The sequence below is a fragment of the Pteronotus mesoamericanus genome, unplaced genomic scaffold (genome assembly GCF_021234165.1).
Source record: "Pteronotus mesoamericanus isolate MK-2021 breed Mesoamerican mustached bat unplaced genomic scaffold, CSHL_Meso_final contig_116, whole genome shotgun sequence".
In the NCBI taxonomy this organism is placed as follows: domain Eukaryota; kingdom Metazoa; phylum Chordata; class Mammalia; order Chiroptera; family Mormoopidae; genus Pteronotus; species Pteronotus mesoamericanus.
In genome coordinates, this window is record NW_026555027.1 from 43310900 (window position 1) to 43323260 (window position 12361).

The 12361-nt window shown below is 45.4% G+C and overlaps 1 protein-coding gene across 1 annotated transcript in view; it reads right to left on the reverse strand.

Annotated features, from left to right (window-relative positions):
- Window positions 1-5856: 5856 nt before the first annotated feature.
- KLHL6 (kelch like family member 6) overlaps window positions 5857-12361 on the reverse strand; it is a 52835-nt gene continuing 46330 nt past the window's right edge. The window contains exons 5-7 of the mRNA XM_054577125.1: window positions 9647-9849; window positions 7951-8164; window positions 5857-6671 (exon numbers count right to left, since the gene is read on the reverse strand). Of these exons, the coding sequence (XP_054433100.1) occupies window positions 6370-6671; window positions 7951-8164; window positions 9647-9849 (719 nt within the window). The 3' untranslated portion in view covers window positions 5857-6369. The remainder of the gene's footprint in view (window positions 6672-7950; window positions 8165-9646; window positions 9850-12361) is intronic.

Sequence of the window (12361 nt, forward strand, 5' to 3'; positions counted from 1 at the left end):
CACACACACACACACACACACACCCCCTCCTCAGGACAAGCATTGCTTCTCAGGGACAGTGGAATCATGATGTCCTCATCATCCAGGACCTTGTTCCTTCTCCAAATCATCAGTTGAGGTGGTACGGGTCCTGAAGGTCCCTTATCGGGTGCCAGCTGAGGAGGAGGGTGGACTCTGTCCCACAGAGTACACTCCGGGTCGTGATGGATGGGGAAATAAAATAAGTCATCCCAGACACTTGTCTCGGTCTACCAGGGAAAGGGGAGGTGATTCCCTCTAGTGGAGAATGCCCTGAGCCCTTCTCGAAGTGGCTTTTATTGAGAGCCATATGCGCAGGGGTATACAGCATGGATACAAAGCTCATCAATCAATGTCAGAAGGCTATGTTTACAGAAAATGAATAGAGATCATAGATAACAATTGAAGGAACACAAGAGATTTGCCTCAGGTCAGGGTCTGGTAGAGAGGGTGGCACCCATTCACCCCTGAAACCTGGGAAATTGGTCACATTCTATGCTCAACCCCAAACATCAGCACTCATTAACTCAAGGACATTCTTAACAAAGTAAGTTTCATAGGATTTAATGCATTCCTTTCCCAGGCCGAATTGTCCCCAGGAACCGCCCGATCCAGTTTAGGGCTGTACCTGCCTTTGTGTTGTTTCACTAACCCTGTCAGGCAGCGGGCAGAGCAGCCAAGAGAGGAGGAGACTTCTTTCAGATAGAATGAGGACTCCGGCCATGACAAAGGTGAAGGATGAAGGTCTTTTGCCCCTCGTCCATGTCCCCCAAGTCCTTCCCTGATGGCCCCTATGCAACTGTGCCTGTCTTAGGTTACCCCTGCCATCAAGGGGTCTTACCCATCATTGACTAACCAGCCATCCTCCGGGGCCAAGCAGGGTGATATGAGGGAGGCAGGGGCTGTGCCCCTGCCAGGGGGACAGGTGTTGTCTCCTCAGTGGCCTATTTTCCCAAGGCCTCCTTGCTCAGCTCCAGCTTTGGGGCCCTCTCGCCTGTTGGCGGGTCTGCAGTTCCTCAAACCAGGCAGGACCATTTCCAACAGCCAGTCGAGTCCTACTTAGCTCTTCCAGCCTGGTCATGATGTCCTTTGGGAAACTTAGTGAAGATTAACGTGCAAGACTCTTTCCTTATAGGGACAAGAGCTGGGACCAGGAGATCCAAATCTGTTGCCACTGGGAGTTTCTCCCTCCACTGCCAAACTGGGAGCAACTGGGTTAGTTTGGCAAAGGAGCAGGAAATTTTCCTTACACACAAACTTTCCTAAAGAATCTGTAGCCAGGAAGACTTATCTCCTTTTATGCTCCTCCAAACCTCAGAAATTAGGAGGCCCTGGGTGCTGGGGTAGCTAGAAGTGAGAACAAGGAAGGTAATGAGGTTTCTGTGTTTGGAGACCCCAGGGGAGGCAGCAGGTCAGGGAACCAGTCAGATGATCAGCAATGGAGCAGGTGTGGGTACGAAGGTAGCAGGCACGCAGGGATCAGTAGCCATGAAGACATCTGAATATGCCAGAAGGAAAGGAAACTCTCCGGGTGCTAGAAGCAAACTGGAGTGACTGGTCAGCAGGCAGGCTGATGCTGGTCAGCTGGGGGTGGGCAGGCCTGCCCTGAATTAGTCTCCAATACCAAGGGCCTGTAATCATGGTGGCATACAGGAACAGAAAATGGGCATGGGCCCACAGAAAGCAGGCAAGGACTGACATCCCGTAGAGAGGTCAAATCTCCGGAAACTAGGCTGGAACGAGGGATGCCACACACCAGCAGAGAGCACCAGGAACAAGAGAGGAGCAAAAAAAAAAAAAAAAAAGGATGAGCAGATACCAGGCCCCAGCCCAGCGGAGCGGCCCAGGCATCAGATCACCACGTAGATCCCGCAGGGAAACTGGAGAGCTCAGCAATGAAGTCACCGCAGCTGGTGTGCTGGCTGTCTGCTCTATGGCCCAAGATGAACTCCAGACCCCTTCCCGCCCATGAGATGGGACGCTGCTTCCCAAGGTTTCCCCCCCAGAATCCCCGCAGAGGAGCAAAACCCTCTGTTTTCTAAGGAGGCCCAGTGGAGTGGTCTAAAGCCATTCGTGTGACCCCACATTTCCTTAAAGCCTCAGGTTTTCTTTTTCAATTGTGTAGGATATTTTCATTGTAATCCGAAAGAAACTGAGTCAGTGACAAGTTTTCCAGTGGTTGAGAACCACAGCTCTCTGTCTCCTGTGCCCAGTCCCACATGCTCTGATCTGAGAAGCACAGGTTGGATAAGCCTTCGGGACAACATGGTGACTCTGGTTGGTTAACGCAGGGCTGGGAGGTCAGACCAGAAATCAGAGCGCTGGAAGGGAGCCTCTCGTAGCCGGAGTTTTAAGGCCAGGCAGAATGAGAGTCACATGCTTTGCAAATGGGTTGGTGAAAGCCGGCCCAGGGAGGCAATGATGGACAAGGGGGAGAAAAGCTGTCTACTTTTTCTCAATCTATAAACCAAATCTGAGTAATCTTATCCTATGAATTTATTTATACCCTCTTGACCCACCTGAAATGTTTTAAATTTCTACCTCCTAATTTAATTTCTATTCAGATATCACTTATTTATATCAACCAAAACATGAAAAAATTCATCTAATAATTGTATACAACATATTCTTATCCACTGCACACACACTTTATTGAATAAATAAGAACTTTATTTGTATATTTACCAAAAACAATATCCTTAGTTTGATCATTTAAAAAAATACAAACTCAAGTAACCAAAATACTTAAAGAATTCAGTTAACTGTTTACTATTTTACCTAAGAATATGAAAATCCAATCTGTCAAAATTGATTTTTATGTTAGACATATTTGAAGTACTTGTGGATTTCCATGAAAGATGACTCTTCATATTATGAGATCTATTACAACATCTAGCTCAGATATTCAGAGACAAAAAGATTTTGCAACCCCAAGTTAGAAGTTTATGCAAGAAATTCCTGCGGTGTTTACCAACTTTGAAAATTTTATTGAGTACTTTTTCCTTTTCAAAATCAAGCATTATAAGTAAATAACAACTGTACCTCAAGGACTTTCATAAATAACAAAGCTAAACTTTTCACAGCTATAAGCAAAGGGTATTTGCATTTCCCAGAGAGCATAGTTTGCTTTGAGTTCAAGGGCAATGTCTGCGCTGGTGCGTGTGGGGGGTGTGGGGGTATGAAGTCATTAACAGCAGAATGTGATGAAAGCTAAGAGAATGTTTATGTGCTGGTACTTGAGTGAGCTTAGCTCCATGCCCATTGTAGACCAGCCTTATCAATTGGGGTCCCTTAATCTTCACTACAGCCTCCACCCCAAGCACCTGGGGGGCCTCATTCTCTATAGGTCCAGTGAGGTGGGAGACCCAGCCAGGCAGCTCAGAGGCCCCAGAGTACATGGGTCTGACTGCTAGTGCTGCTCTAACTTGTGCCTTATTTCTAAGAAGCAGGTTCCTTCCTGGGATCCCCTTGGATGGAACACTGCTTCTTATTCACGCCTTACAGTTCTTGAAAATGGAGTCATGCTCACAAACTCCAGGGGTCCTGATATCATTTTCTAGACCTATCATTTTTCTTTGACAGGACCTCCTCCTCCTTCTACCTCATCTTCTTCTTTGCATCCAGGGGTGCTCTGTCCACACACATAGGACCTGCCTCAAGATCCAGTCTGCTGTGCTAGGACGTCCCAAATGCCTGGCCCAAGTCCCAGGGCCCTTTGCTTCTGGCTCACCTGAAACCAGTCTGCCTCATCCCCCTCCTGGTGGTATAGGTTATGACAGTTAACTTGTAACAAGCTAGATGTTCTTCTACGCCTGGCTAGTGCCCAGAATTTTATACCTATCAAGCTGCCCCAAAGTGACTTGAACTTTTTTCCCCCTAACAGCGACAGACTAGAAGCTTCAAGCGCAGAACTCTGGGCCATCTTAATGGGTATATCTGCCCACGAATGCATGTCATTATCAAGAATCCCTGTCTCTTAAGAGCCAGGGATGTCAGATTTTTACCCCAAGTCACCTGCACATCTGATGATACAAACATTACACAGAATTATTTCCTTGTCTTCATTTAGGTGTTCTGAACTAGTCCTGAAACTTGGGGCCTGCATTTAGAACCAGGTTCATAATACAGAGATCCTAAATCTTCACTTTCCTAGCGTAGGGCTGACCCACTGATAGGCTCAAAACTTGCTGCCTTCTCTTATTTGAGGACTGACATGACAAGGAGTGTTCTCCTTCTGAGGGGAGGCTCTTCGTGTATGACTGTGATGGTGTCATTGGATAGCCACGTTGGAAGTTCTCTCCTGAAACCATTTTTGGAATATGACTGATTTCTCCTGTAGCTCATAAATAGTTTCTGAAGGCAACCTCAGAGAAAGGCAAACATGTAAGCAGTGGCCATATCGTTAAGCCAAGCACACAGCTCTCTAGAGAGACCACTTGGAAGGACGATCAGGAGTCGGATGCAAGCTCATAACTTTATATACATCTAATTTTTGCTGACTTGATGAAAAAAAATTATAATATTGACATGTGGCCTATTTACCTGTTTATTGAGTGTCTCTGTAGTGGGGATTTGTCTTGTTCTTTGGAGCCCCCAAGGTTTAACAAACATAAAGAACGCCTTGAATGTTTGCTGAATTAAACTAAATTAAATTGAGAACTTTGTCAATGTTATTAGTGCTCATGAGAAAGTGATATATGTGTTCTCAATTTCCACAACTGTGTTCATATTTTCCCATCTCACTTTCATAGCAGGGAGCTGAGCTATCACACATGACCCTAAGGCACAGAGCTTTTCACACACCAACAGGTACTTCTATTTATCCTCACTCTAAGCATAAACAGATCTCACTCGTAGTTTCCCAAGTCTTTTTATATCTGCTTTGAGTTAGCTTCTTCTAACCATAACTTTTCTATGAAAATTAAATACACTATCAATTTCCAAACTGCTGAGAAGCACAAGCATGATATGCCACATCCGACATGAAATAAAACTCCATAAAGAGATTTTAAATCATATGACGAAAATAAAGCACATTGGGCAATACAGTTACTATGTTGTTATCATTGTTGTTGCTTTTAAACACAGCCTATGAAACAAGATCTCTTAATCTGTTTCCCCAACTTGGGGATTAGAATGAATTTCCAGTGAGCTCATTTGAAAGCTCTAGTGCTTAGAGTCAAGGACAGAATCTGCTGTTTGAGTCAAAATTGTGCCAAGCAGATCCAAAATCCAAAGAGCAGAGCTTACAATGACCCTGAAAAACGAAGGTTCCAAAAAGGTGGGGTCTCCGAGACATGAGCCCAAATCACCAACTAGAAAGTGGAATGTATACAATGAAGAAGAGTTGGTCAGTCCTGGGGTGGCCAGAAGCCTGGGAGGATGTTTGTGTCTTTTTAAAACAGTGCTGAGTCTCTGGGAGCCCCCTTGCTCCACACAATACAACGGTCAGACATTAAGAGGCCAGGAGACTGGACTGTGCTGAAGGCACAATTCTGTCTGGTAATGACAGTTCTAGTCCCAACTGGGCCTCCTGTGATCATTTAAAAACTAGTGGTTTTTGATGAGAAAGCAGAACACAGGGTTTTGGGGTTTTCTTTGTTTAATTTCTTTCAAAGCAAAAGGGCCTTCCAAGGCCCCTCACCCCAGAAGCTGTCAGAGGAAACATCCTATGAGATGCTCTCAACAAAGAATCCAGGGCTCCCGCACCAAGGATTCCAGATGGTTTAAATATAAGGGGAAAAAAGAGAGAAAGAAACACCTTTATTTCCCTGCCTTGTTTAGTGACTCCTTTAGCAAACTTGTCAGAACAACAAAAAAAACAAACAAACCAGTTTTGGAGTCGGGAGTCGGGGTGGGGGTTGTTTTTGTCCTTTGTTTTGTTCTCTGAGAGACAGTATGGCAGAAAGGGCACCGGATTGGAAATGGAAATACCTGGGTTTAGACTTCTGGCTTTGCTGCTTGCCGTCTGAGTGACCTGGGGCAAATCACTTAGCCTTTCTGAAACTTGATTTCCTCACTTGTAAGACAGGGGTGATATCATCCAGCCGCCAGGTCGTTATGATGGCTAAGTGAATTGATGTACAAAAGTGCGCGGCACAGAATCTGGCGTGGGGCAGGTGTGTCCTGAATGTTAAATATTACTCTCTTCTCTCCTGAGGTAGGTCACGCAAACACCCCTGGCTGCTCTCAAGTGTCTCAACGCTGTGACTTCCGAGGAGCCCCCCATGGGAGCCAAAGGGCTTTGCCGCTGCTTGGTCTAAAGCCCAAGCCCCGCCTGCCGTCTGAAGTGGGCGGGACGTAGGTGAGGGGTGCCGAGGGTCTGTGGGCCGCGCTGCCCGTCTCCCACAGTCACACTGACACTGCTCCCGGCACGATCCTCCGGATGTGGGTGTACGACTTCCTGATGGTGACGCTGCCGTGGTGCGACACCCCCCGGGGCAGGACGCACTCCTCGGTCAGTTTCTGGGCCTCCGGGTCCCAGCACAGCACCGTGGCAATGACCTCGTTCTTCTCGTCCCGCCCCCCAGTGATGTAGAGCCGGTTGTTGCAGGGCGCGATGCCGCAGCTGGCCCTCTCGTGGCTGAGCTGTGTCACCAGGCACCAGCTGTCCTCCAGGGGGCTGTAGGCATACAGCGCTCTCATGGCTCCACCTGAAGCCAAAGGGAAGCACGGTGGGAATCTCGCTATTTTTCCGGGGTTTTCCCCTAAAACCACTAATCCCCTGCTTCTGATTAGGTCAAAAATCTACCATCTTGCCAAAAGAAAGTAGATTTATGGCTCTCTAAAAACCCAGAGTGGATAGATAGGGGCGAGAAGTGCTAGAGGCACTTCACATCTTTATTAAATTCTGCAGCCAGGTGCTAATCAGGTTCCAAGGGACACCTGGCTGCACCTGGCTGCACCCCAAGACTGCTCCCTGGAAGAAATGCCACCCGGTGCATCAGGTAGACTCTGCTCAAAATTCCAGCTCTGCCACTTCTTGATCTGTAACTACGAGCACGTGATTAGAAGACGTCAGCAGGACCATGAGCATGAAGTAACTGGCAGAAGGCCTGGTACATAGAAGCCATCAATATGTGACAGTAACCAGAGGTCCCTCTTTAAACTGAGCATGACCTGGGACACGAGCCCAGGTTACTCCTCTGGAGATTAGACCTTTAAGCAGAGTCATGAACCTGACCATAAACACAGGAAACCTGAAGCAAAGGAGAGAGGGGTTTGTGTTTGTTTGTTTTGTTTTTTTCTTAATCTGATCTCATATTTTTCTGATTAGCTCTTATTTGCTGAAGTAATTTATTTTTGGCATCTCCTTTATTAATGGTTCTCAATCCTTGATGCACATTAAAGTCACCTGTATAGTAAAAACACTTGCACTGTTGGCCAACATCCTCTTTCCCGTTCTCATTTCATGGGTCTGCAGTGAGGCCCAGCCACCTGTACTTTTGTAATAAGCTCCCACGGTGATTCTAATGAGTAGTCAGGATTGAGATCCATCAGCCCCAACAATTGCGTGCCAGCCAAGGTCTGGCTGGCCAGGCTTTCCTTCTGGCAAACTGCCACTTTTCAGAGCCCCCAAAGCAAGTAGGGAGAGTAAAATTCCCATGAACACAAAATAAGAAATAACGGTAGCTACTATTTTGGGGGCGCTTGTCATACTGGGCACATTTCAATGTCTGTGCATGTTCCTGCAGCAACTTCCAGCGCCTCCCCTGAGCCGCAGCGATGACCGGCTCTGCACGTCTCCTAAACGTGCGCTATCTTCTCTCTCCTGGGCAGCAAGGGAAATCCCGCCAAAGCCTGGACCTATCCCACCTTCGCTTCCTTTTCAACCAGGAATCTGTGAGTTCTCAGGAGGGCTGTGTCTGAGCTACCTGAACGGCTGCGTGGGTGGGACACCTTGGATAAATGAGAAGCCATGTGGTCACTTACCAACGACATAGATGCGGTCCCGGAAACTCACTGCATTGATGCATTTAGCCTCCACTGGCATGGACGCCTTTAAACTCCACTTATTGGTTGAAGGGTCATAACACTGAGTCTTGTCCGTGGCCAGTTTCCCATTGGGCCCTCCCCCAATCACATAGAGCTTTTTCTTATGGCTGGTGGCTGCGAAGGAACTGACGTGAACAAGGAGGGGTGCAGCCTGCAGAGACACAGGGCCCCAGGAGAGGCTGTCAGTCACACTGCCCAGATTGCTGCCGTGGCTCACGGCTCACAGGACACAGGCCAGAAGCCAGGGGACACAAGCCTGGACATTCTCTGCCTGAAGTCACAAGGCCTGTAGCCTTGACTCCCCTTGAGACACGGAGAGGATCAAAGCACACGTCTCCCATCCTCCCTCCAGACTGCGGCAGGGGCTGGGTGTTTCCTGCCTGTCTCTCCCGGAATTCAGTTCTCAGGTGAGGAGGGGAATTGGCAGCCAGTGTTGGAGAAGAATGCGTTCTCCAGTGTGCATATTCACATTCATCCATGTGTTTATTCACTCAGTTATTCACTATGTGCCAGACATTATCCTCGGTCCTCATAATATCCAGGAAGAAAAATTGGTAAAAGGGTTTCAGGTGGTCACAGGTAAGCAGGCTCTCCCACTCTAGGGCAACATGCAGACCTGGGGATTAAGCCAGACTTCTCCTTCCACGCTGTGAACCCCAGGGCACTGAAGGAGGCCTCCAAGGGCTTTTTGCCCATTGACATAACCCTCTTGGGCCATGGAGCGACACACAAGTGCCAAGTAATGGGACTTGCCAAACAGAGAAGGTCTTATGCACACCCCCCTCCCCGTAAACGATAAGGGCTCCCCGTTTGACACTTTTTAGGTTGACAGGTCTTGGCTGGATGCCATGAGGACCTGGCTATCTTTGCTGTGTCTGCAATGCCCAACCTACAATGACCACTCTCTAAAGTGAAACATGCTCTGACATATGAGCTGATAAGAAGAAAGAAAAAATGCAAATGGGAGTAATCTGGAAATACCAGAAAGTGAGATCACTTTACCTTTTTAAAAATAATTATTGTGTTAAGAACATTTAACATGAAGTCTGCCCTCCTAACAAATTTTTGAGTGTACAATACAGTATTTTTTTCTATAAGCAAAGTGTTGTGCAGCAAGTCTCCAGAGCTGACCCATCCCTATGCCCATTGATTAGCAATGCCTTACCTTTCCCTGGGTGTGATATATTCATGAGTTTGCATTGTTAAACTCTTGCACGCAGCTATGTAAATGATTATTCATTAATACGTGAATAAACAAGGGCTGACTTCCAAACACTACCAAATGGCTCTGCGTGTGAGGAACAGTGTATTAAAGGGATCCCTGTGAGTCCCATGTGGAGAGGACAAGGGCAGGTGGCATCTGAGGACACAGATACTATGGGCCAAGACACGCACCCAGGTTAGGACCAAACCTTCTCTCTGCATCTGGGGTTCTGGCCAGGAGCCAGAAGGGAGTCATTTCTGTGACCAGATCAGCCATGGCTCCCATGATGAGGGAAGCTCGGAGCCACCAATAAAGTTCTCAGTGGGAGCCGAGTGATCAGAAAGACTTACACCCATATTGACATAGATCCTTTTTTAAGCTTTGAAGTAATAATATAAACAGAGTTACCCATAAAAGTAATCTCCTTACCTCTGACCAGCAGTTATGGAAGGGGTCGTAGGTCTCCACGTTGTTGATCCTCTGCAAGCCATCGAAACCTCCGATCACGTAGACCTTGCCGCCCAACACCACCATTTTATGCCTCCAGCGGCCTATGTTCAAATACTCAATTTGAATCCATTTGTTGATCGAGGAATTATATTTCCAAACATCATGCTGTGTTTCTTTGCCACCTAGAAAAGACGCAGAACATTTAAGAACCCACCAGATGTGTCAGAAATACAGCTTCTCCTATAATTTCCCACGGGCCCATCAATGCTAAATCCCCAGGCCAGTTCCCCTCGGAAAAGAGAAGAGGAATCTTGAAGGTGCATGTGGTCTGCTGGGGAGACAGAACCAACACAAAGGAACAGGGAGAGACAGTGTAAGCCTGGGGAGAATAATTCTCCAGACTGTGCCATGTGTCCCCTCTGTGCCGTGAAAGTGCAGGGAAGCAGTGGGCTTCAGGGAGGTGGGACGGCACCCTCCTGTGAAGGTGGGGGCCAGCAGGAGCCCAGACTCCGTGTTTGTGCAGCTAAGAGGCAGAGTGTCAGGCAGGACAGGGAAGCCTGGACTGCTGCAGGCGGGGTAGTCGGGCCTTCCTTCACCAGCAGGCAAGTTAAAAAGCAGCTTAAGTTCTGTGTTTGCTTTACTTCTTTATTTTTTTAAAATGCAAACCAAGACATCTTTACAATTCTCTTGGTTTATATCTATGTAAAAAAAATAAGTGGGGGTTGTCCAGTCTTTAAAAAATTTTTATTATAAAAGAGTGAGATAGTCACAATAGAAAATGTGAGAGTGGGCTAGTAAATAATTTTTTCAAGACAACTCTCTTCATAAACAGAAAATACATAATTCGGTTAGGAAGAGTGAACAGAACAAAGACCTGTCTTTTCTGGTGACTTTTATCCAATATTTCAACAGCTTTGTATTTCCATCTCCTCATCAGCAGAGTACCAACATCTTAAAGAAAAAGGTGTACTTTTCAGCCTTATTCCTGTGCCCCAGGGCGGCAGTGATCAGAAAGTGGGGATGCTCCGTGTCATGGGTAAGTGCTCTTCCAGGACGGAGCCCAGACGCGGGTTTCCTAGGTCGAGGGGGTGCATACCCTGAACTTTGATAAGCGCTGCCAAAGAGCCCTCTAACGCTGTCCTGGCTGACCTTTCCCTGCACCCCTCCCACAGTGGATGTGGGGGGGGGGGTTTGGGATTGTTTGGGGGGATTTTGTTGTTGTTTTATAGCTTAATGGAGAAAAATAATGTCACAGTTTGGTTTTCCCTGGTTATTAGGGAGACTGAGATTTTTTATCGTCTGTGAATTTTCTGTTCATTTAGTTTAATCATTTTTCTTAGGGTTGTGTGCCTTCTCGAGGTCTCTATGTAAAACACCGTGACATTGGTCCCATTTAGGTAGTGTCAAAAATTATTACGTAACTATAAGCTTTCAAAGAAATGTATGCAAATTATATTAAAAAGAAAAAAACTATGAATTTTATTTCAGGACATAAAAGAAGACCTGATTAACTAGGCAGGCATATCATATGCATAGGTAAGACATGTTTTTGCAAAGATGTCAACCTTCCTCAGATAAATCCACTTACTCGGCCGTCAGGAATTTGCAGGGAACTTGAAAAGATTGCTCTAAATTTCATTTGGAAGAGTAAATTTGGAAAAATGTCTAAGGAACTTTTGAAAAATAATGAAGAAAGGGGCTTTCGCTAGCAAATATTAAAATATACTACAAAGCTATAATAAAAACAACGTGGTGCTATATCAGACTACAAAAACTAATGACTAAAAAACAAGAGTAGAGAAACATACTAAAGTATATAGAGGTAATTAAACAAATGGTATTAGAACATTTGGCTATTTATTTAGGAAAAAAATAAGATAGATCCCTATTTCACATTACCCTTAAAATAAACCTCAAATGTAAATGCTATGAAAATAACTAAAGACTATATAAGAAAAGATGTTAATGACCTTGTGGGAGGAAAGGGTTTTCTAAGAAAGATTTGAAACCCAGAGTCATATAAACAACTTATCATATAAAATATGGATCAAAAGACAACCACAGCCTGGGAGAAAGTATTGTCAATACAAATAGCAAAAGTATATGATAAGAGCTCCTAAAACTTAATAAGAAAAAGGCAAACAGCCAATAGAAAAACAAAAGATGTGAACAGATACATTTTAAAATAAATGCAGTTAGCTAATAAATATATGAAAATATGTTTGACCTCATTCCTGATCCAAAGTGTAAATTTAAGCATTCTAGATTATTTAAAATGTAATTGACTGATAATAAAAAAATAACAAAAAATGTTAGCAAGGATGTAGAAAATGGCCACTGTTATTCACCATTGGTTGAACTGTAAATTGATACAAACTTTCTGGGAGACTCTTTAGCAATATCTACAAGAATTCTAAATTCACACATCTTATGACCACTTCCAGGAATCTCTCCAAACAGCAGCACAAGTTCATAAACATATGTGCATAAGAATGCCTATTACAGTATTGTTTTTAGTAGGACAATAAAAGCTAAAAAAAAAAAAAATCGTGGTTCATCTATTCAGTAGACTGCCCGGTGGCTGGTAAAAAAGAATAACAGTAATGACGATGATGCTAAAGATGGCTAACACTGTTAAGTTCTCACCCTGTGCTTGAGATTGTGCTGTGCTTTACATGTATGATATCACTTAAC